We start from the raw sequence: 22,787 nt of genomic DNA, 5'->3' as shown, positions 1-22,787 counted from the left end.
ATGTCTCTGCATCGGGTGAACCCAAAAACCTCCTCAAGCATGAATTTCTCAGCTTCGTTACCAAAATTTGGTCCTCTGCCATGCTCGCTCATATCCTGGGCCACAGCTTCCGTATTGGCGGCGCTGTTGAGTTACTGTTGGCCGGGGTACCTCCCGAAATCGTCGCCGCCACCGGGGGCTGGACCTCCCTCGCGTTTTTACTGTACTGGCGCCGTATGGACGAAATTTTGCCCATGTCCACTTCAAAAGCTTATAATAAAGCACAGCTCGACCGTCTCGCTTCTATATTTGAAGAATTTCGTATTGCCCACAAGATTCCTTCCTCCTTACTTGATAACTCCACCCCTTAACTCATCACTATGTTGTTTACTTTATTGCCCACCCATCTTTTGTAAATCCTATCTACCTTAACGTCTTGTTCTCTTTATTGTCCATCCAACTTTTGTAAATTCTATCTACCTTAACCCTTTCTCCGAGTGACGCTCATTTGGGAAGCCAGCTTGGCTCTTCCTTGCCTCACCAACCCGCCGGCGTGAGCTTACACTCGGGTTGGTACAGCTGGTTGGCTTGGCAAGCCCAAATTGAGCTTATTGAACGCTCAGACCTTGTTCGCACTTCTTTGAGTTCGGGCATAGTCTTTGCACAACCAAGTTATTTGTGTATACGAATTTCTTGGCCTTCCCTTTTTCTGTATGATACGCAACAGTTATCTTATTCCGTGATGAGTAAGCATGAGGCACGAGTGCAAACTCATCTTAGGATAAGATAACGTGTGTGCGTCAGAACCAGACGTCTTACCCAGATGTAGGCACCAATGAATGTCTGCGTTTCTGGGAGTGCTTCTCCCATCACCTTCGGATCTGGTTCTGACGCTAAGAAAGTACCTGTCGGTTACCTCACAAAATTTTTTTGACCCCACCCACCATCCCTTAGCGTTCAAAACAGCTGGTTGGCTTGGCAAGCCCAAATTGAGCTTATTGAACACTCAGACCTTGTTCGCACTTCTTTGAGTTCGGGCATAGTCTTTGCACAACCAAGTTATTTGTGTATACGAATTTCTTGGCCTTCCCTTTTTCTGTATGATACGCAACAGTTATCTTATCCTCCCTGCGATGCCTTCAATAAGGCCCCCGGGGCACGTATCAAATGCGATGAGGGGGTGTATGCAGCTGTTAATTCCAAAAGCCAACAACTTGATTGTCTTGTTAGCCAATTTGCTCTCATTCCACCGCTCACCATAATTTTAATCGAGTTTAAAAATATTTTTACTATAGTCTAATCGGGGCGCACGGGTGCCTGGGGACGAAATATTCTCCTCTCCCCGAGATACTCCTAGTCTCGGAGACTAGCGATTTCCAGTGCGGGCGAGCCCTATACTTGAGACTCACCCACGGGGGGAGTCACCTCAAGTTGTAAGACAGCTCCCTCGTCTTACCTCCACTCGAGCTTGCTATCGGTTAGCTCTCGTTTGCGCGTTTATGCGTACACCTATTTATGCCTTTACTTAAGATTTCAAACCTTTGAACCCTCCCACGATTAGATACACCATGCCTTTCAAAAAGCGCAAAGCCCAAGATGCCGAGTTAGCAGAGCCATCTTCCAAAAAACAAAAGTCGTCTCTTCCTCCACTCGAAGTATGGGGAATCGCAGAAAACCCTGCGAATGCTGGCAAGGCGTTCCTCTCCATTCCTATGGAGCTCACAACAGAAATCTTGAGGCACTTCCCTGAAATCGACGCGCACACTGGTATCATCCATGGAGAGGGCGAACCAGTGCTACCAATTGAATATTTGCAACGCCCAGATATCCTTCGCGCGCTGTCCCAGACATGTGTAGCAGTTCGACGCGTTTTCTTACCGTTGGCATGGGAAAACTTGGACTTATGTGTTACGCCAAGGGTCCAGAGCACTTTTTTTAAGCACGCCGGAGAAACTCTCAAACGCAAGTCGAATGGATTGTTAAAAAACAAGGATTTGGCAAAATATGTTGGGTGTGTCCCGACACCCCTTTCCTGCTTTCAATTGAATTAAACAAGTTCTTCAGGGTAGCTAATTTAGTATTGACGCGTTATAAAACCGATGTCGTCCTCCCGGCATTAACATCTTGTCTTCAATCGTTACCTAACCTGCACACTATACATGTGCTCCACGCTCATCATACACAGATGACGACGGCCATTAAAGGGGCGTTTCGAAACATCGTGCTACCCCATGTTCGAACGGTGATTGTTCCCGGCTATGGACACGAACTCTTGAAGTGTTGCCCGGGGGTGAGGTCTGTCCGTTGCATTCGTGATAATGGAAGTAAGCTTGTCACCGTCATTGCGGAGAATTGTAAGCACGTGGAAGAGATAAGAGGGTTTTCTACTGATGAAAAGATGATGAAGCGTATGTCTTATTGTCAAGAGCCTGAATAGTGACTGATAATATAACGTAGGCATTGTGAAGGCGGCGCCAAATCTAACAACCATACAACTTTCAGTGTGGACGGATGATGTGCGCTACCTTGAATCACTGCTGTATTCCAATTAACATTTCATACAACAGGCGATGATTAAGATTCTCTCTGGCCTCAAGAAGTTGACCACTATTGAAATATTTACGAGGATCAGCAAAGGCGATGCTTGCCCCCAAGATCTCCAAAAGACAATTAATGATTGCAAAGCAATATTAAAAGCGCCTCAAGCATCCGAAGAGAGGAGATACCTGCGCCTGACCCATGTTCCAGTGGAGGACTGGTACAATAGATCTAACAGGCCTGACATCACGTACAGTGAGGTTGAACTCTACGCGTAGACTCGTATTAATATATATATATGTAATGGGGTAATTCGATTTGCTTCTGAACAGCGTGGTATTTTCTGTATCTCGACACTATATGAAGCGAACGTAGAGGCTATAGATCTGGCTGTATATCTATCACAAGCCAATTATCCCCTTCACCCTCAGACTTGGTATTTTCCGTAGGGTTGTCTGAATCTTCACCAACAAGACGTCTAACCACAGTGTTGTCTGAGTCTTCACCAACAAGATGCCTGGGATCTCCATCTACTCCATGCTTGAGCGCTGGTTTTCCGGGTATCTCAGTCGCAGCCAGCTGCGCACAATAAATCTTCCACAGCTTGCGAACAGGCCTCCCCGTGAGCTCCTTGAACACCCTCCGGTGATACTTCCTCTCTTTCATCCATTCATTAAGCTCGCGTATCGTTCCTTCCCCATAGCGAAGCTCGATCCAATCGAAGAAATACGCCGTCGTTTGATACCCCGCGTCCCACTCTCCCGTATGAGCCCGTTTCCAGTGTGGTGGTTCGAGTCCTTCGTGCAAGCGGACAAAGTCTGTTAAATATGTTGACTGTCATGATGTTGAAAAGTAGAATAAGCGCGACGCGTACCTGCGATGCCTTCAACAAGGCCCCCAGGGCACGTATCAAGTGCGTTGTATTGGTAACAGTGCACGACCTCGTGTACGAGGACGCCCATGATCTCCTCCCGTGCACGCTTCTTGCAGTTGACGATGTGATCTAAAGAAAAGTGAATCTCTTTATGCGACTGCGTCCCAAAGGTGTGCGCGACGCCTTCCATAGGCTTGAGGACTAGCAGAATCACTTTGACACTGATATCAAGTTAGGAGTGTGAAGCGAAGGTGTACTAAGGAGTACGTACTTCGTCGGTGCTGTCTCTGGGGTGTATAACCACTTGAAGCTGGCGGTTAGGGCTTCTCGGAGCGCAGCGATAGGGTTGATAACATCGAAGAAGATTGAAGCGCCCTCGTGCGCAAGGTCTTCAACCCGGAGGTCGAACTTTGGGATAGGCCATGATGGTGGTATAGGAGCGGTTGGAGGCATGAGAGAAAAGGAGCAAACTAGACATCGCAACGATACAATCAAACATTGATGAAACGAGCTCGATGTTCCGTAAGAAATACAAGGTATGTAGACAGCATTATAATTACTTTGTAAATTAGATGATCGTCAAAGGGCGGTGTCATAAGTGGGTGTGATAATGAATGCCTCCTTAGGCAAGACGCGTCAGATCATGAATGGCGAATCCCAGCTGTCGTCTCTAATCGCAACACCTCGTCGCGTAACGCGTCGCGACCCTCCTCCAGCCAACGACAATATTCGACCGCCCGGAACAACACCCCACTCTTTCCTTTACTCTGTCCCTTCCCTCTGCTCCCACTCCCCTTTGGCCTACCGCGCGTGGGCATCCCAAGACCAGGCGCTGAGCCCGCAGGGGCCAGGAGCGCGATAAGCTGCGCATATCCGTCTCGGATGGCATTGCGCCGTTTCTGCTCTGACATGATGTGATTTAGCCTCTTTTGCGGGCTGGAGAGCAGGGGTTTGGATCGGGGTGCTGCAGAGGTTGATCGGCGCGACTCTGAGCCGGCGTTGGTAAAGGAGGATGGAGATGATTCTGATGTGGTACTCCGGGCTTGGCTAGCGGGGCGCTGCTGCTCAAAGTGGGTATTGTTGGAGTCATCGGGTGTGTGTAAGTTACCCCTTGATGAGCCTGAACGGGTATTCGGTCTTTGTCGATTAGACGTAGATGGATCCGGAGCGGTGTTGAGGTGGGGATTTGAGTAAGGCGCTAGGGATGTGGGGACGGCGTAGTCATATGAAAGGGAGGGCAGTGCTTCTTGAGTGATATAATCGTTGCCGGTGTTGTTAAATTCCCAATGATTGAGTTCACCAAAGTTGTCCAGGAAGCCCAAGAGATCGGTTGTCTCTGCGGGGGAGAAGAGATCGGCAGAAGAAGGTAGAGGAGGCGGATTTGGAAAGAGATTTGAGAGCGAAGGATCAAAGGAGAACTCAAAGTCAGCAAAAGGTACTGGAGGTTGGAGGGGTTCTGTGGACATAATGTGTATTGAAATTTCAGAAAGACATTGATTCCTTTTGAACGTTTCGGTTGATTGAGTTGCCGGTTGCGTGACATGACAGATGTGACGGGTTTCCGGAGTGGGACGGTGCAGACCGTTGCTCACGGTTGTTGGTCCGTTGTCTACGGTTGTTGGCCCGTTGTTGGCCTGCAAATTAGACCCTGTTTGCACCTCCGTCTTGCCTCCGTTGCTCCTGAACGCCTGATATGTCGGCCATCCCCACAGACGAGCCGGCCCAAGACCCCCCGCCGTCGATCGAACCCCAGCAGCTTCAACATCTCCAGCAGCAGCAACTTCAGCAGCAACAACAGCTCTCAGACGTACAATCGCCCCCTACATCTGACCAGACTCGTAAACGCACGTATTTCATCTTCTCGACGCCGGGCAGCGGTCTGATCTCTTTCTCCTTACTACCCTCAGCAAAGGCACCGTCCGTACGCAGAGCTTGCGTTGCATGTCACACCGGCAAAACAAGATGTAGCGAGGTGCTACCATGCCAGGTCCGTAGTCTTCTTTCCCCTTCTCGTCCACGCGCTCTCTTCTCACCCGATCTTCCAGAGTTGTCTCAAACGAGGCTTGGGCAACACTTGTGCCTATCCAGATCCTGATGCACAAGATCATCATGCTCACCATGCACCTGGTACGTCGCCACACCACCCGTCTCCCCTCCCCTCGCCAAGTGACGTATTTCCAATCCTTATCATCCTTGGTAGCACCCAACGTCCAGTTTGGCGTAACCGCCCCTCCACCCATGTACGCAACGCTGCAAGCCCCCAATCTGTCCCATCAGCAGTACTATGACTACAATGGAACATTTACCGGCGCCTCCACATCTACATTCCGTCCAAATAAACGACCTCGCAATCTCACAGAGGAGGAGGCCGCCGCCATCACTCGTAATTTTAGCCGTGGCGATTTCTACGTAGGGTCCAGTGCTCCCGTTAGGATTGACCCCCGCCTCCCGGTCAGGCTCACCCTGGGAGAAGGCGATCATGTTCATTTCACTGTTGGAGAGGCTTTGGTATGAGATCTTGTACATCGCTATTTTTTTTTTCCTTTTCGTTCTTGTCCTTCTCGTCGGCCCGCCTATTTTTGACTCTTCGAAATTGTAACATTAGTACAGTCAACCATTCATCTTTGATCATGATACTTGGTGATTGTTTCTCAACGGCAGCGCTGCCAATGTCAAACACCACATATTTCCAATATTCGCGGTTGTTTCCATCGTTTCTCTGACAGATATAGGTATGTGTCGACGATCGCCCCGTTGAAACTTGTCTTGGAGAGAGAAAATGGTTTTGACACCTCCACATGGAGACTCGAGAGAAGCGTCGTGATGGTCGCGGCGTCATTTAATTTTTTCTCTCCGCGATCTTATCCATGTGGTGCCCATGGCATGCCAAGCACACTATTGACGAGCTTCTATCATATTACGATTGAGTAGAATATATACTATATTGTATAAGACTATTCTCGAACTCCTTGCATGCGGTGAAGTCCGCTAACAAACCTGGCTAACCTTTCTGTGCATCTCGGTCTACAAGTCGCCATGCGCACCATCGATCCACTCACAGGCGGCTGAGAACAAAGTTTGCCCAACTGATGCCCATAGTCTCCAATAACGGATCGCTACTTTTGCCAATCTAAAATGTTTCTGCTCTTCACCGAAATGAACTGCTGAACAAGGCTTCTGGTCAACATAAATCAACACAGACTCTACAGCATCAAGCACACATCATGCCTCTTGTATTTCTTTTTAGCTCCAACCTTCGACCTGCTTTGCTGAATACAAGGAGCGTTCCGCGCCTACAAGGTCTCCATGGATAGCTTTTCCTATGGCGTCGTCAAGAAGACAAGGTGTTCTACCAGCAGGGTCGTAAGCTCATAAATGCCGCCTCGCGAGTCCAACGCCAACAACGCGATACCCCCCTCAAATACTTACAAATCCCAAATGGCGTCGCTTATATCGAACTTCGTGCCACGCATCCTCCTTGATCGATTCAGGAAAACCTACGGATTTTGTCACATCTCCCGGGTCCCTCTGGACGTTTACGTTGATTGCATCTTCATCTACCTTGACGTCGAAGATATCGTAAGTCTGCGGCAGGTGAATTCACTAGACATCTCCTTGTTCCTGCACGTTGATCCACTTCATATCTAATACAGGTCAGCAAGGCCTTTTATCTTCTTACACATGAACCGATTATCTGGAGACGTTTCTTGGTTCGATTGGATATTCCCGTCCCGCCTCTCCGACCCACCTTCCGCTACTCATACCGAGCCACCGATCATGAGATAGAGCAGCTGGTTATTCAGGCAATAACAGTCGATGACAACTTTAGGAGAGAGGACCCGAAGGTTGTCAGTCGCAGGCTGCTGTTGTCTTACAACAAAGTCCTCGATATGTATCTGCTCCCAGGGGGCAAGTTCCTCATTGCGTCGGTCAAAGATCGATGCAACTTTCGGTTCTACCTCGTGATTTATGCCCTAGATCATCCCAAGGGTCCACGAGCAATCGCAAGGGTTCCGACGATGATGAAGGCGTACAACGTTCACGCTAGGTTTATGAAGGTTTTTGGAAGTGAGGATGGGCTCGTTATTGGGTACACGCGAAGGAGGTTCAGAACCGGGGCTCCAGTCTGGTCTGTCATTTTTCTAATACTTTTGACATCGAATTGATGACAAGTGCAGGGCGGACGCAAATGATTACAGCACTAGGACAGATGCCGACATCGACCCACCTGAAGATTTTTTCTATCAATCCGTTTGTCTCTACATATCCATGGAGAAAATAGAGGAACTATCCGATCCCGACCTCGACATTGAATCTCGCGAATACATCGACAACGTCACTTCTTCTCCCCCGCCTTTTCTAGAGTTGACCACCGTTGAATCGGAATACGAAATAGAGGATCTCCAGGTGTTTGAAAAGAAGGGCATGCCATTTTTGGCTGTAATCCATGCCATCAACAATGAAATCATTTTCATTGACTTATTGGCAAAAACGATGATGACCCTTTGCCCCCTGCGATGGCTTAAATACCAGGACTACGTGAGTCAAGTTTTCGTGGTGCGATTTATCTACTCACTTGCATCCCTAGCCTCACCAGATTCGAGCATTCCGTCCGCATCCTGGTCAGACGGATATGGTGATTGTGCGTTCCGTCAAGACACGTACCGGGGAGGTGCAACTCATAGAAGCATACGACATCCCAGACGCATCCGGTTTGCAGGTCTTGCCGCACAAAGGGGGTTACGAGTTAAGAAAGTCCGTCGCTAGCGTTCACATATCGGACTATGACGTACCAGGACCGACTGGCCCTGATCAACCGGATTTGTGTTATTATTATGATCCCGCACCTCCGGTGTCCATCTATCTGCGCCTCAAAAATCCCAGCGGACTTTTGCACCACGCTATCTACCCAATAGAAACAAAAGTAAAGGCCACGGCCACCGCTCCGGCTCACTACGAATATGAGTACAAGCACAACGCCGTCCATGTAACAACCCACATCTCCGACCCTGAGGTCGCCCATGTTCTTCCTGGAGCGACCAGAGCGGTCGTATATACCGTGGACAAAGACGATCGCACAGACTTTCCTAAAATGCTCAGGCTACGGCGGTATAACCACCCATTCGCCAGAGCCGGGAAATACCAAGAGGCCCTCAAGCCCGAACCTGAACCCATCTCCCGTCGAAAGCGTAAACCGATTCTTCGTAAAACCCTCTTCCGGACATTCGGGCCACAAGACATTGTCGAAGAGATAAATAATCGCGGTGGCGTGGCTGCCATCGCATGGGACGAAGGCTCTGGTCGTATTTGCGTTGCTGCCGAAAAGGAAAACGAAGTTCGCATTTTGGATTGCTCGTATGTTACGATTCCCGATGCGCGTTTTGCAGAGTGGAAAAGAAAGCAAGCGGCCCTTAACAATCCGAGTGAACCCCTTTGAGTAGATGATCAATCTGTATGTTTTACCGTATCATTTCGTAATTACTTGTGCGTGTAAGATACTCTTGGATACTCTTCTCACAACGGACATAGGAATCATAGTTCCATGCACATGAATGATACTGGTTACACAAGTGCGCTGTCATGGTATGTAGGTATGATGGTAATGGTAGTACTAGATTAGTGTTATGTTTGACCTTTGCTGCTGGTAGAAAGAGATAAAGAAGAGTCCGCAGGAGATATAGGATGAAACAGGAAGATGGCGAAGGTGGGACGAAGGGGAATAAATATCAGTAAAAAATGAGAGCAAAATCCTGGCGCTCGTTTCCATTCCAGCGAAAGTATCAAACTAACTTTTCTTGTCCTTATCCTTGTCCTTTCTTCCGAACCCAAGCATTGGAGTTGTGAAGCTCAATTTGCGCCTTGCAAGTCTAATGCCTGATACTGCAGACGCTGAGCTGGAACTTCCTGTACTCGTGTTGACTCCAAAACTATTTGCCATCGACAAAGGTGGGAAAGTAGCAGGAGGCACGGAAGGCTGCGACATCGGTGTCGCCATCGATGCCATGAACACTGAGCCGTTTCCAAGATCATCTCCCTCTAGTACAGTACCATCCGGCTCTGCCACGAACGCATGGCCATTACTGTCATTTCGTTGATAAGAAGATGAGGACCGTGAAAGAAATTGAGGGGTTGGGGGGAGGGGAGGTAGATTACGATCGTAATCCTGGCTTTTCGTGAATGACAGCGGAGATTGAGAGCCCTTGTGGTTGACATTGACCTTCGACGGCGACGATTCTCTCTGCTGTCTGGCGTGGTCGTATGGTGGACGTTGCCGACCGGGCGATAAGGGTGTTAAGGATGACATCTTGGGAGGTGGCTGATCTACATGCTGGCCTGAAGTAGACGACGAGGATGAAGCACCCGTGGACGGCCGCGTTGCTCGTGCTAGAGGTTGCTTGCTGGACGAATTATATGACGATGATGCTGAGCTTGGTGTGGGACTCTCGTCGTATCCGTTCGGTCGATGATGTCGCTCTCGCTCGTGTTTTCCTACTGGTACGCCGGTGTGTGTACTTTTGGGCCGTGGTCTATTTGGATGAAGTCCATCTATTGTGGGACCTGAAAGACCACTTTCAGACGGTCGACGTTTACGGTCTCGCTTCGATTGATCAAAGGTCTTGAACCACGTCGACGACTGGGCTTCTTCAGGGCCATCCCCCCGTTGGACGTGGGCGGGGGAAGATGGTAGGGCAGGAGAGGCTGGATAGTCTTCAGGTCGCGATTTATCATTGAGTCTCAAACTCTTTCGCTTCCTGAACCAGCCACCAGAGGACTTCTTCGACGGCTCTTTTTCCTCTCCGCTTATTATTTGTGGTATTGGTATTGGTGCGGCTGCATGGATAGTTGGAGGTAATGGCGGTAATGGCGGTGGCGGTTCTAGTGATCTTCTGACATCATCAGCTGTCAATGAAGGGGTGGAGGAAGATGGTCTGGGTGATCTCTCGACACCTGAGCGCCTGATATCCGGGCCATGAGCGGCAGATGCACTTCCTATGCTCCCACGAGGTACGGATATCGATGGCGCCCGTCGCAAAGTGTTGAAAATTTTTGTGATCCCTGTGGGCGAGGTAGGTGTGGCAGAATTCGGGAAGGGTGATTGTTCAGGAACAGCACCTGTCACAGGCGCTACAACCAACGTTGGTTTGTCCGCAAGGAACTCCGGGAGGTGGGTACCAAGGGAAGGGGTGATAGGGAATGAAGGATCACTGGCGTCAGATGAAGTGTTATCGGGGTCTAGACCAGGTGGCAGAATCGGAGTTGAATGAAAAGTGGGATGGATTAAAGGTGTTGATGCACTGGTTGATAAAGATTCCAAAGGGGCGGGGTCCGGTGAACGCAATCCAAGAGATACGGTATCAATGTCAGCAGCCTGATAGTACAAGACGTACGCGGATCCAGAGTTAGAGTCGCCGAAATATTTTGGGATATCGCTTTCTGGTATTGTTGATACATTATCATCGTCGAAAACAAGCCAACTTCCATGAGTCTTGATGATAGATATATAATGGCCGTGGTGAGGTCCGCTATGACGATTACGTCACACAAATGTTAAGCTGGAAACCAAGAAACTGACTAACTTTCCAATATGAACTACGACGGCAAAAAGGTTATACAGTCGGTCCGAGTCGTCCATGTCGTCGACCGTATTAAACAGCCGGAGATCCATGGGAAAAGCGACGCGATAAGCCAACTTGATGTACCTCCCTACGTCTTCTTGGTATTTGAACCTTTTTAGATGAAGAGCCAAAACATTTGGTAGTTTTTTTATTTTCATGCTTACAAGTGCACCATCAGGAATGATACTGAACAAGACTCAAAGTTACTCACCGTTTCTCCGCCTCCTGCAAGTCACAACACGCATCACAAAAAAACTTGTTTTTCTGACACAGCATCTCGCTCGCGCTAAATTGTCGGAGGCACGCGGTGACACTCGAGTTTTGCTCTATATCGATGGATAGGTCCAAGAAAGACTCGTCACGTGAAGAAACCTGTGAACTCGTAGATAAACGCAAGTTCAATCGTTCAACGCTTGACGACATACTGTTTCGCAGGTCAAACATCGAGTTTCACTTGTTAGCACGCCTTCGAACAGCTTATGCACAAGAGTAGCGTCTTGTGGGCTTGTTCCTGAATTTGAGCCCGTGGCAACGGTAGGCGGTGTTTTCGAGGATGTGGTTGCATTGGAACTCGACACTGCAAAAATGGGTCAATGATCTCTCGCATGTAACCAACTGTATGGGTTCGCTCACGATCTTCTTCCTTTGCTCCGCCGTTCAGCAACTCCTTCCGTTCCTCTTCTATTTCCTCCACTATTCTATTGAGCAGAAACATAAGAAATTCGTGTGTATCTTGATGCATGGTCCCCCGAAAGAGCTCATTGAGTTCCTTGACCTTGTCTATGAAGGCGCGGGGAGAGACCGTTCCCCTCTCTTTCGGATGGGATGAGATGTAGAGAAATAAGGATCGTAGAGCGGAGAAGAGGGTAGGGGGTGATGAGGGTATGGGGGGTATTGGTGCGTATGGTAGGGTAACCGCCGGCTCAGCCGGATGTCCCGAGGTTGATGGCTTTCGTTCAGACTTTCGTCGGACTGGAACTAGAGGCGCTAGTGGCTTGGGTTGGCCTGTAGGAGGTTGCGCCGCCTTCGACGTCGAAGGGTCGTGCGCCTGAAGCACGAGATCGCGAAAAGGAGTGCAGAAGTATAGAGCTTGTAGGACCGAGTTTGCATAGCTAGTAGATAATATGATATTAGACGATACAACCAGGTTTATGGATGAGAGCCGCACCAGGTATTACCGAACTGAGGTAGTTGGGATAAGAAAAATTAAATTCTTCACAGAAATACCAAGGATAAGAACTACATACATTCTCCAAGCCAAACTTCTTCGCATCCGCAGAGGATACGGTGGGTGAGGGTGGTACTTTGGGCCTCGAGTCCGCTGCGGCTGCTGCTCGATCCAGAGCTTGTTGACCAACGAATGAGATCCATTTTGACCTGGCCATATTTCACGGCGAGCAAGATAATGAAGCGCCGTGGGTGTAGGACGGCCAGCAAATGGACGTGGAGAGCCCTACAGACGTTAGATCTTGGTTCGCAATTGGATCAACCCGCTTGCTCCTTGACAGTTTTTCTCACGTGACCTAGGTCATACCACCCTCCTTAACAGCTGTTTCCCTCTGATTTTTGGCGTGTGCCCTTATGTATTGTCGTACACGCACTCTCCTAGAACTCCCTCGTAAAGCTTTCTCTTTTAAAAATGAAAAGGAATGCCTGAAATCGCGCCTATGGCTGCTATAGATCTCGATCTGCTATGCTTACGTATGCAGCACGTCTGTGCCTGACCTCTGATGTCACGAATCCTCGTACATATGGACAGGGCGCTAAGCTTGAGGACATGTCCATCCATTATTGATCCAATTCTTGTTCGTGTCATCCGAGAAAGCCATGTATAGTTATCGAATAGAAACATTCGATCTCTTCCTCTTTGCGGACTTTCAAGCATCTACGTACGCTCGATGACACCCAGTCATATCATCTTTTTCACATAAACCCAGTCACCAATTTTCACCACCCCATCCGATGCTGGGACGCCATTGCAGCCAACGCACGGTTTCATTTTCTGCGCTGGATCTATTCCAGTCCTAAATTTCATCAAGACCTTGTACGGGACAGCATTATCACGCTCTCCTGTCTCTGGGCTAACATTGGGTAACTGAAGGAAATTGTGAAGGTCACCGGTCAGCAGACACCTCGGAAAATATAACAAGCATACCAAGCATCTGGTGCATTTGGAAACTAGCGTAATGGTCGGAGCGCCTTTGGATCCAATCGAAATCTCCTCCCATTGATCCTCAGAGAACGCCCCACCACCTCTAAAAATAATATTTGGCCTAAATCTAGGGGGCGGGGGTGTTGATTAGCATCTTCACTTCATCCGGAAGCATTTTGCACCCGAGAGCAAATTCTCTCGAAGTGTAGCAGACAACTGCATACCTCTCGATTGGAACGGGGTCTGTTTTCCATCGTTCGTGGATGCCCTGTGTTCCGACATGACCGCGGAGCTCTTGTTCAAGCAAAGTGGTGCTTTCTTCCGAGAGTACCAGCAAAGGATACATGTCTTGGTAAATCGCCGTCGCTTTCAGGTCCGGGAAGCTTGTAGTGGGGTCGATCGGCCGTGGGCGAGGTCCTTTGTAAATCAGATGGACCGGTTTTCCAAAATATTTTGACAGTATCGACGACGGGGAAGGGGTATCACTGGACAAGGATTCACAGATGTAGCCATCAACCTTGTCATGCGTTGGCCATATGGTTACGTCACGCAAACTGAAGGCATTGCATTGGTTTGATGTTCATGTCTCCTGCCAAAAACCAACTCACATCTTCCAACTTTGAAGAATCGAATCCGTAGGCTGTAACGGAATGGAAAACGATTCACACCCTGAGCCTTTTGGGAAGGAAACTTTGAGGAGTCCACTGTGAGGCGAAGAAGTATCCACTTCAATTTGAGGGGTTATCAGGACCATCTGTCAAAGGAGCAGACCCTTTAACCCCCGCGGAGCATGGGACAGGAACCTGAATAAGACCTTTGGAAACTCTCTGGCGGTCATGATGGCCACCTTCTCTGCGTCGATGATGGACCACTTTCTATCGTTCTGCGGACATGAGGCTTATTCGAGCAGAGTAGCAAACCAAATTACCTCCATACCCTCCGGAGTATATCTCGCGCTTTGGACACTAATCCCCCTGCAGCTCTACATTGCGCATGTCAGCGAAAACGCTTATAAAGCCGCAAAAGTCGAGTAAGATAATGGGCGTGAAAACTCGAATCAACGCTTTTGAGGTCTGGATAATCCACACACCTTGATAGGGTGAATGAATATTTTTGAAACGCTAACATTGCCTGGTGCAGGTGGTGGCACAGTGGACATGGGGACAGTTGAAGCGGCTTTAGAGGCTTGAGGACGTTTCACCGTAAAAAAGGTGACAGAGAGGAAAAGAATGGATGCAGTTACTACAAGAGCTGCCCATAGATAAGGAGAAGGACCATATGTGTCCATGAACATATGCGATTGCTCGAAACCGCTATACTTACCTCGTACTTGAGTTGTACTTGAGTTGTACGGTTCAACCGTGACGTTATTTATAGCTGGAGGTGTTTGCGCGAGTAGGCAATTGGCAAACAAAACTTCACATAGACTCTGTCTAGTAGCGTCATACAAGTTTCGTTCAAGTTACTTCTGACATTTTCCTTTTCCTTTCCTTCCACTGTTACGAGTCCATGAGTACCCAACCAAATCACCCAGTGCGCAGCACCAGATGAACACCGCTGTCAGTGCTAATAACGTCGCTGATCTCCCCAACCTTCAACCCGTACGCCGCATCTTCAAACGGCTTCTGCATTTGACCACGCCCAAACCATCCAAGGTCGCCACCGTGCGTGTGCGACGAACAATCAGAGTGCTTCGACGCCAATTCCGTGAACTTGTCAGTGGATCCATTGATCTTCGCTTCATGTCCTCGCAAAATCTCAGTAGCCTCCTCCTTTGTACGGGTAATGTTTTCCTTTATGGAATTTTGATTTCCTCAAACCATAAGATCAAGATTCAGTCACGCACCTCTTTCCAGCTTGAAGGGCGCCTACTATCCTTGTGCTTGATCAACAGATGGCTGGCGCGGACTTGACCGGCGTGCGGGTTGCTCAAGTATTCGTACCCCGGAAGCCCCTTGATTTCCTCTTCGGACAAGTTGGGTGGAGCCTCCCAAACAGATTGCTTGGATTCTGTGTTGAAGAAGTACGGGACTTTCTTCGAGTTTGACATGCGGATTTCCCATTGAGACTTTTTGATTCGAACATTGTGATGAGAAATCGCGCATCTCTGATAAATATGGCATTCGCACCATGGTGTACAGTTGCAATTTGTGAGAGGACCACGGTAGTAGTGAACGTAAGATTCGTTGCTACAATGTTTCCGCGATTAGATAACTCGATCACGTCACTGAATTGAGATTTGGTGTCCACAACAACTGCCACTCAGAATCATTTCAGCTGAACCAGGCTGTCAGCACTGTTCATGCCCAATGCATTACCAGCGGATCACCACAAAGGCTATCGCCACCCTTTTCTATTTGGGATCCATTATTTGGGTGGTGTAGGAGGTACACAACGAATTTTCGCATTAGCCTCAGTAATATTTACGGACGTCCCCCAGATAACCCAAGAACTGTGAGCATTCAATAACCGCTTGTTATCTAATAAACGCGTAGACACATGCGGATTTCTAGCTGTCCGAGTTGGCCATGTCGCAATTCTCGGCCGAACTTCGACGAAAGCCAGAGTGGTGGAAATCCTTTCAAAACCAAGATGCGAGATCTTCCTGGGCTAAGGAGGCACGTAAAAGTCTATGGAACGTAAGAACGCCATCTTCAAGTGCTGAAGTTCAGCTTTCGGAGAAACAGGTGACTCCTTGCGGACGTATACCATGTTGCAACATTGACCATTACAATGAAGATCGATTACGTTCTAGACGAGTTGGCCGGATACAAATCCTTACTGGATGAAGCGAATGGCTGGCAAGTCAATATACGCACTGATATATGTTGTCCTCTTTAATTGCTCAACGTTCATAGCCAAGTTTCCTGCTTCGAGCGCATATGGGAGTCTGATTCGCTTCTTGAATCAGCCACCATTGCCCAGCTTCAAGAGAAGTTGGGTGAACTTCAGAAGGACAGCCTCCACCTTACGAGGAGGAACGAGGATGGCGTGACAATTTCTGTCATCGAACCGATGCTCTACTCCCTGGTGTACAACCAAACTCTTGTGTCCAACTCTTCACACCGCCCACCGCGTTCCTTGTCCCCGCCTCCTTCAACAGATATTTATACTGTCTGCTCTCAATTCGCATATCTTCCGGCCGATGTATGGATACCTGCAGATGGCTCACCCGTCAAGTTTTCCTCCTACATAAATAACCTACACCCTGAGAACTCATTCCTGTATAACCTACTCGAAACCTGCCTCTCAGGTTTCATACCACTCTTCGAACACACCCTGACAGACTTGCACCGAAACAACCCACTCACGCAAAGAATACTTGGACCTTGTACATACACCATTTGGGACGAACCCGAGTGCCCAGAATTTTCCGATGATGAAGATGGTTGGTTGAACTATGAAAGGGAGGTACGGGAGTGGGTTATGAATCGACCGCTGCAGCTACCGGACGTTCCTAATGCCGGTTATCTTGGTGGGCTCGAACACCGGAAACACATCGTCACTTTGAAGGGAAGAAATGTCCAGGTTGTGCTCCGCGTCTCCAAAGTCCACTTGGTAAGCTATCATGGGAATCATGACCGACGATGTCATTGACTGGCTCTTCTGGCGCAGACCCCTCAAGGACCTAGCTTCCCGGGCTCAGAGTGGCATGCAGAAGGCATGCGAAGTGAACGTATTGTAGCCTGTGGAATTCACGTCTTATCTTCCGTGTGTCACTCCTTCACGGAAATAGACTTTTTAACATACTGAACTACGTTGCAAATAGGAAAACTTGACATCAAGTTCACTCCAATTTCGTATGGCCGTTACCTACCCTCGTGGCTTCTTCGCTGGCGACACAGGCGCCACGTTAAGAACATGGGGGCTCACCGATGGTGATTCTTGTCACCAATACATTGGCTCCGTTCCAGTTCGTCCAGGTCTCAGCCTTGTTTTCCCGAATATCTACCAACACCGTCACACTCCATTCGAAATCCTTGACTCGACGAAGGAGGGCGAAATGACGCTAATTCACTTCTTGCTCGTCGATCCGGATATAAAGCCCATTGTGTCCACCTCATCGGTTGGTCCTCAACAAAAGACATGGATTCGGAAAGCCCTCAACGAAAGTCTCGATCCACGACTGCCAATAGAGGTTTTGGACAATATCATGGAGCATACTGAGGGATTGATGACAGACGAAGAAGCTGGAGTTTATAGGCAAGAAATGATCAAGAGTCGGGCAAGATTCACCCAATGTAGCAACAATTATCATTTCTGCATCCCGTTTGATATCTGGAATGGACCCGATTTCGCCCACTGACAACCCATTCGACCGTCTAATTGAGCTCAAGTCTGGTCAACCCTTGTTCGGTCAGCTACCTTGAGCACTGGCTCCATCGTATACGACGATCGTTGTTGTTCAATAGCACCAAACGCTCGAACGAGATGTGTTTCCCGCAAATTTTGAACGATTCTATTCTCTTTCTAGTGGTGCGCCAAGGTAAAGAACCTCGGCCAACTTGTACCTATAAAGCCCCCTTCACCTGCGAGGAGCGAATAGCTGTGCTCTCGAGTCCGGCAAACGAGTCTTCAAATAATTACTTCGACCCATGTTACTAGCATGAAGTTCCGCAATTCCAGCTCTAAGATGCCCACCTGCAAGATGATGGGGTCAGGAGAAGCGACTTTCCGCTCTTCCTTCCTTCCACGAATAGTTTTTCTCTCGAAAACGGCAAGAATGACCGTGAACCTATTGAAAGCTCATCTTATGGGCAAATAATTGCTAATCATCGGTGGGACGGAAGACCTGATCTCCGCTTTCTATTCCGATGAAGACACATTGAAAAGGCATTAAAATAGGCTACGTTTACGGGAATATCACAACAGACAAGGAACCAACCAGTGAAACAAAAGGGAAAGTGTAACGCGACACAAAGCCACGGGAGAAAGTATTAGTTGATGGCGCCTAAAAGCTGCGTGCTTTGCGCAATTTTGGTATCGGCAGCTCTAGACTTGTTGCCGCCGATAATCAGTAGCATTCACCATATCCAAAAGGATTTTTGGTTTGCCAGTTCCACAAGTCCCTGCACATGGTCTCTAGATCCTGCGGCGCGGTGAATCCGAGCTCCTTCTGAGCAAGGGATGGGTCGGCAGTCAGGTCAGGCACGTCTCCACGCCTGACAGTGAATATCACGTCAGTAGGGCAATATCAGAGCCCAGAAACCACCCACCGCCGACCGACGATCTCGTATTTGTAGTCAAATCCAGTGGCCTTCCGCATTGCTTCAACAATTTGAAGGACACTCATCCCCTTGCCCTTTCCAAGGTTATATGCCTTGTAGAAGTCGGTGGCTTCAGGGTCGAAAACGTTGGAATCCGGTCCGAGTGCATTCAATGCCAACAGGTGACCAGACGCAAGGTCGAGTACGTGTAGATAATCCCTAACACACGTCCCATCTCTGGAAGAGGTTCAACACGCATACACACACGCCAAGGTGTAAGCGAGACATACGGGGTTGGGTAATCATTTGCGAAAACTTTGAGAGTCGCATCCTTAACACGACCAACGGCCATGTGGGCCAGAAGGGGGAGGAGATTTCCGGGCCTACCGCGCGGATCCTCGCCAATTTGACCAGACGGGTGGGCACCAGCTGGGCTATAAGAATGTTAGTCGAAGGTCCGAAAGACATGTGCGGACTATGCGTACTTGAAATAACGTAAAGATACAGCCCGCCACTTTCTATCCGCTGTTGAAAATGTTACGTTGAAGACTTCGAGACATCGGTGATATGACGTACAGTGACACAGATCCTCTATGATATGTTCCACCATAATTTTTGTCCTTCCGTAAGGACTGTAGGCATGCATTTGCGTCGTTTCGGGAATGGGTATAATGGGAGGTGTCCCGTAGACAGTCGCCGAAGAAGAGTATACAATGCGATGGCAGTCATATTCCGCCATTATTTGCAATAGTGATACAGAGGCTGCCACGTTGTTTGCGTAGTACGTCAGGGGGATCTCTGAGGATTCTCCAACAGCCTTGTAGGCCTTTGAGAAGGAAAAGGGACATGAAGTATTGGTCTTTGGGACATGAGAGAGGCTGCTTACAGCGATATGAACCACTCCCCAAATGCCACCTTTGCCATAAGCCTCAAACACAGCTCTAACTTGGTCTGGTTGGGTGAGATCACACTTGTGCGAATCAATTTCAGTGCTTTGGATATCTATCTCCGTAGCGTCCGCAGGCAGTTCGCTTTTTGAAAGCTGAGATACACGGTCGAGGGCTGCCGGGTTGGAATTATGATTGTTGTCTATCGATATAACCTTGTATTGCCTTGTTTTTTGGAGGACATAGACGACGTGTGAGCCTGTCAGAGGAGGTCCGTTAGACAACGATGAATGTTGGGCCCATGCATGGTAAAATTGCACCAATGTAGCCAGCCCCTCCAGTCACGAGTACATTCTGATCAACATGTTAGGGTGATTCCTGACGGCGAGGTCGCGTCGACATACTTTGAGGGGAGATGTGTGTGTCGCCATAGGTGGTTGACGCGGTCTTGGCACGGTAGGGAGCGTAGGGGAGCGAAAGGAATTGAACCTGAGCGAGTGTCAGAGTCTTTTAACGGCTGTTTATCGGATGATCGGTCAACTAGAAATTTAGCAACCTTCCGATCACGTTAACCGTGTGCCAACACATGCAATTATGATATCCAGTATGAAAAAAAATAATCTACATAACGCCTTTCACTGCCTTTCATCGCTCCTCCATCTTTATATCCCCCTCTCCATCCGTCTTCATTCCATTTTCCCCTAAATTTTCCCCTGGAGGTCCATTTTCTGTGCCAGATGTGCCAGACCCCTGTTCTTCCACCGACCCTGAACACTCCTCTCCCTTTTGGGGCTTCTCTTTTTCCTTCTCAATTTCCTGCGCGAGAAGTTCAATGTCCCCAGTTCCTATCTTTCCGAAATGTTGCAAATATTGATCGCGGGCTGTACGGAGCGCGAGCCATGACCATCGTTGTTTATTCTGAGAAAACGGTGCATGAGAAGCCTTTCCTGTTCATAAAGACGGGCCTACCTCCTCAAATTTCGATATTTGCTCATCAGGAAGAGCTGCTGTGGGTGCCGGCGTTGGTGCAGGCGAAGGAGCGGGCACTGGAGCAGCTATAGCTATAACTGGTACAGCTGGCGCGGGTGTTGCATTCCGTACGGTATCTTGAGAAAGTGATGGCTTCACCGGGGAACCAGGTTTCGGAGGAAGAGAAGGATGAAGAGAAGAGCTCGTTTGATTTGATCCGACTAAGGGTCGGGGAGCGGACAACGTTTCAGCTGAGGTACTCGCTGACGGAACCGTTTCCTTCGTTTCTGTAGTCACAGCTGCCTTTGCAGCTGCAGCTCTAGCTTGTGCCAGGGCGAGGCGCTCTGCGGTCTTGGTCAAATTTCTTTTTCGCAATTCAATGCGTGCATCTTCTTGTTTGATTTTCTTGACGAAATCTTTCACGTCGCCAGGCCTAGCAATGTCAAAGGTGAGGAAAATAGGGGGAGATGGAAGCGGATTCTCAACTGGAATGGATTCTGGAGATCAGTCAAATCTCTGTAGCCCATGTCCCATATTTCAGTCAATGGTTCCGTGCCCAATTGCCATTTCCAGTCCTCAGGTGGTTCCCTCATCTTCGCCCGAATAGGCGCAGTTGCATCGAACAAATCAAGGAACTTTCCTTCTTGCTCGACAAACCAAGGCTCCTTGTCAAAAGGAGCACAAAGCTCATTTTTCCATCGAACCCAGTTCTTCTCCCTATCTAAAATGGCGCTGATAGTTTCTGCAAAGATCCGCCCATTGGGGGTTGTTTGCCGTAACTCCTCAGTAACCTTGGTAATAGATTCTTGAACCCATTGAGCTTCGTTGTCCTCGAGCGTGAAGTCCATCTGCAGTGATCGGTTGCGTGTGGAGGTCCAAGCCGCTTTAGCGGTTTTAGTGAAAGTCAGAAGGTGATTGAGCAGAATTAGGAGTTGGAACAGAAATTGGCGACGGAAATGGGTATCGGCGATCTGCAATAACTCAGCCAAATTTCAACTGCGAAGAAAGATAAACTGACCTCCAAGTCGAGAAGGTCAGGGCTCGTGAGGAATTTCGCGAAGAAATATTCGTTTGAGTTCGACTCTTCACTGTCGAGGTCTCTCTTCCGCTTGAGGGAAGCTCCAGTCCCTGCTACACCTCTGCTTCCCATCATCGCCCTTTCTTTAGCAGTGGCCTCCTTTATGACAGGCATGACTTTGTTGACGCGTTCCTTAAAGTCCTCGAACGTGCCATCTGCAGCGAAAAGGGGAGGCTTGGAAAAGGGCAGCTGAAGGGCCCAGAATGTGTTGTAAAATGCTGCATTTGTCGTGCTCAGACGGTAAGGTATGTTAAACGGAAGTCAAGAGACTCACCATCCTTTTTCTCGGCAAGACCTTCCGTTGGCACCGGCTTTTTCACCTCTTTGGAGTCAACCTGCATCTTATCACCCTGCGCCTCACCTTCCTTCGATTCGGGCTCCTCCAGGCTTTTCGCAACTTCCATCTCCACATGTTTATCATCCGCCTTGGTTTTCTCCCCCAGACTAACGCCCTCCCATGTGGGTCCATACTCGCCCCGGAGATTTACACCACTTCTCTCACCAAGAGGGAAAACGCCACTCAAAAAGGTCAAGATTCGACCACAGAAGATTGTCGTGGTCCCCATCTTAGAAAGACGGCGTAGCAGGTCGTTCAGCGTACGTAAGAGGATAAGTGCTTTGCCCTTCTGCGGAACCATTCCCTCAGTTAGTCTCTCAGCCCGAGCCTCGATCCATGAGAAGATGTGAGAACAAGAGGCGATCGTCTGGGTCTCAAGGAGGTCTTGGAGGACTATGAAGGGGAAGGTTTGCTCGCAGGCATCTTGAAAACAAAGGTCATAAGCTGGTTAGTGATAGTCGAGTGATGAAACTGACCGTGCTCCGTGAATGTGAGAACCACGTCAAGCTTGTCGCGTAACTCGTCGTAATATTTCGTGTTTGGGTCTTTGAGAGCCTGGCCTTCCTTCGACTAGTCAAAACCGATTTCATTTCAGGAATGAGAGCTTTGATATACAGAGTCGAACACATGCGTACGGCAAGAATAAATATTTCATTCTTGAGCAAGTATTCCCATTGACTCTTTCGATTTTCTGGAGACGCTTTGTCTTTCGCGTCCTGTAGAGTCTTCTTTATGAGTTCATTAAGGACATCTTGTGCAGCAGGGGGAGGGGGCAAGGATTTGAGTAGAGACGTGAGGAAAGGTTGGAGGGAGGTCATGATCTAGCGTCGGAACTTTAAATTTCCCCTTCGCCAAATGACTTCACCTCCACAAAATGCAGTCGACGGGACTCCCTCACTCGTAGGAACGAATTTGGATATAGAAGCTGAAATATTACAGATATCAACCGCATTGTCGTCAGGACCCGATCAGCCTGACGATCAGGGCCTCGGAGCGGAGGATATCAAAGAGCTACTTCACCAACTAAACTCTGCCGACACCGTGGCGCAAGGAGTAGAAAGCAAATTGGATAACATTTTAGAAAATCTGGACAGGCTATTGACTTTGTTTGGAACGGATGATGACGTTGAGAGTCGGACCGACGAAGGAA

At 48.7% G+C, this 22,787-nt stretch overlaps 11 protein-coding genes across 11 annotated transcripts; 4 read left to right on the top strand and 7 right to left on the bottom strand.

Moving 5' to 3' along the window:
• Positions 1-1,547: 1,547 nt before the first annotated feature.
• Positions 1,548-2,795, top strand: LACBIDRAFT_301341 (uncharacterized protein; the record flags this gene model as incomplete). Its single annotated transcript, XM_001874074.1, has 4 exons — positions 1,548-1,990; positions 2,044-2,387; positions 2,437-2,495; positions 2,547-2,795. The coding sequence occupies 4 exons, from the start codon at positions 1,548-1,550 to the stop codon at positions 2,793-2,795; spliced, it is 1,095 nt and encodes a 364-aa protein (XP_001874109.1).
• A 310-nt stretch (positions 2,796-3,105) lies between these two features.
• On the bottom strand, positions 3,106-3,802 carry LACBIDRAFT_153769 (uncharacterized protein; the record flags this gene model as incomplete). Its single annotated transcript, XM_001873449.1, has 3 exons — positions 3,106-3,335; positions 3,392-3,604; positions 3,649-3,802. Coding segments are annotated over 3 exons (597 nt in total), but the record flags the coding sequence as incomplete, so codon positions are not given.
• Positions 3,803-4,032: 230 nt separating this feature from the next.
• LACBIDRAFT_301339 (uncharacterized protein) lies at positions 4,033-4,857 on the bottom strand (the record flags this gene model as incomplete). Its single annotated transcript, XM_001873448.1, has 1 exon — positions 4,033-4,857. One exon carries the CDS (start codon positions 4,855-4,857, stop codon positions 4,033-4,035), a length of 825 nt encoding a protein of 274 aa, XP_001873483.1.
• Positions 4,858-5,084: 227 nt separating this feature from the next.
• Positions 5,085-5,905, top strand: LACBIDRAFT_301338 (uncharacterized protein; the record flags this gene model as incomplete). The annotated part of the gene is made up of 3 exons (XM_001874073.1): positions 5,085-5,378; positions 5,437-5,518; positions 5,592-5,905. The coding sequence occupies 3 exons, from the start codon at positions 5,085-5,087 to the stop codon at positions 5,903-5,905; spliced, it is 690 nt and encodes a 229-aa protein (XP_001874108.1).
• A 924-nt stretch (positions 5,906-6,829) lies between these two features.
• Positions 6,830-8,828, top strand: LACBIDRAFT_301337 (uncharacterized protein; the record flags this gene model as incomplete). The annotated part of the gene is made up of 4 exons (XM_001874072.1): positions 6,830-6,985; positions 7,045-7,520; positions 7,570-7,930; positions 7,980-8,828. The coding sequence occupies 4 exons, from the start codon at positions 6,830-6,832 to the stop codon at positions 8,826-8,828; spliced, it is 1,842 nt and encodes a 613-aa protein (XP_001874107.1).
• Positions 8,829-10,751: 1,923 nt separating this feature from the next.
• Positions 10,752-12,392, bottom strand: LACBIDRAFT_243698 (uncharacterized protein; the record flags this gene model as incomplete). Its single annotated transcript, XM_001873447.1, has 8 exons — positions 10,752-10,914; positions 10,969-11,166; positions 11,219-11,379; positions 11,433-11,518; positions 11,641-11,929; positions 12,065-12,119; positions 12,176-12,189; positions 12,255-12,392. Coding segments are annotated over 8 exons (1,104 nt in total), but the record flags the coding sequence as incomplete, so codon positions are not given.
• A 524-nt stretch (positions 12,393-12,916) lies between these two features.
• On the bottom strand, positions 12,917-14,447 carry LACBIDRAFT_301335 (uncharacterized protein; the record flags this gene model as incomplete). Its single annotated transcript, XM_001873446.1, has 7 exons — positions 12,917-13,102; positions 13,163-13,286; positions 13,384-13,713; positions 13,768-13,913; positions 13,974-14,042; positions 14,088-14,141; positions 14,250-14,447. The coding sequence occupies 7 exons, from the start codon at positions 14,445-14,447 to the stop codon at positions 12,917-12,919; spliced, it is 1,107 nt and encodes a 368-aa protein (XP_001873481.1).
• A 116-nt stretch (positions 14,448-14,563) lies between these two features.
• LACBIDRAFT_181371 (uncharacterized protein) lies at positions 14,564-15,361 on the bottom strand. The gene is made up of 3 exons (XM_001873445.1): positions 15,289-15,361; positions 15,006-15,227; positions 14,564-14,952 (listed from the first exon to the last, which is right to left on the bottom strand). Exons 1-3 carry the CDS (start codon positions 15,289-15,291, stop codon positions 14,686-14,688), a joined length of 492 nt encoding a protein of 163 aa, XP_001873480.1. The 5' UTR covers positions 15,292-15,361; the 3' UTR covers positions 14,564-14,685.
• Positions 15,362-15,461: 100 nt separating this feature from the next.
• Positions 15,462-17,465, top strand: LACBIDRAFT_301333 (uncharacterized protein; the record flags this gene model as incomplete). Its single annotated transcript, XM_001874071.1, has 7 exons — positions 15,462-15,546; positions 15,600-15,613; positions 15,673-15,846; positions 15,899-15,960; positions 16,018-16,717; positions 16,775-16,870; positions 16,929-17,465. 7 exons carry the CDS (start codon positions 15,462-15,464, stop codon positions 17,463-17,465), a joined length of 1,668 nt encoding a protein of 555 aa, XP_001874106.1.
• Positions 17,466-18,173: 708 nt separating this feature from the next.
• On the bottom strand, positions 18,174-19,684 carry LACBIDRAFT_301332 (uncharacterized protein; the record flags this gene model as incomplete). Its single annotated transcript, XM_001873444.1, has 7 exons — positions 18,174-18,321; positions 18,376-18,603; positions 18,657-18,800; positions 18,852-18,891; positions 18,943-19,512; positions 19,559-19,607; positions 19,658-19,684. 7 exons carry the CDS (start codon positions 19,682-19,684, stop codon positions 18,174-18,176), a joined length of 1,206 nt encoding a protein of 401 aa, XP_001873479.1.
• LACBIDRAFT_291759 (uncharacterized protein) lies at positions 19,658-22,455 on the bottom strand (the record flags this gene model as incomplete). Its single annotated transcript, XM_001873443.1, has 8 exons — positions 19,658-19,742; positions 20,020-20,171; positions 20,223-20,655; positions 20,709-21,193; positions 21,241-21,518; positions 21,575-22,060; positions 22,114-22,207; positions 22,273-22,455. Coding segments are annotated over 8 exons (2,196 nt in total), but the record flags the coding sequence as incomplete, so codon positions are not given.
• Between the last annotated feature and the right edge of the window lie 332 nt (positions 22,456-22,787).

The sequence above is a fragment of the Laccaria bicolor genome, genomic scaffold (genome assembly GCF_000143565.1).
Source record: "Laccaria bicolor S238N-H82 LACBIscaffold_1 genomic scaffold, whole genome shotgun sequence".
NCBI classification, from domain to species: domain Eukaryota; kingdom Fungi; phylum Basidiomycota; class Agaricomycetes; order Agaricales; family Hydnangiaceae; genus Laccaria; species Laccaria bicolor.
This window is presented reverse-complemented; position numbering and strand designations above follow the sequence as displayed.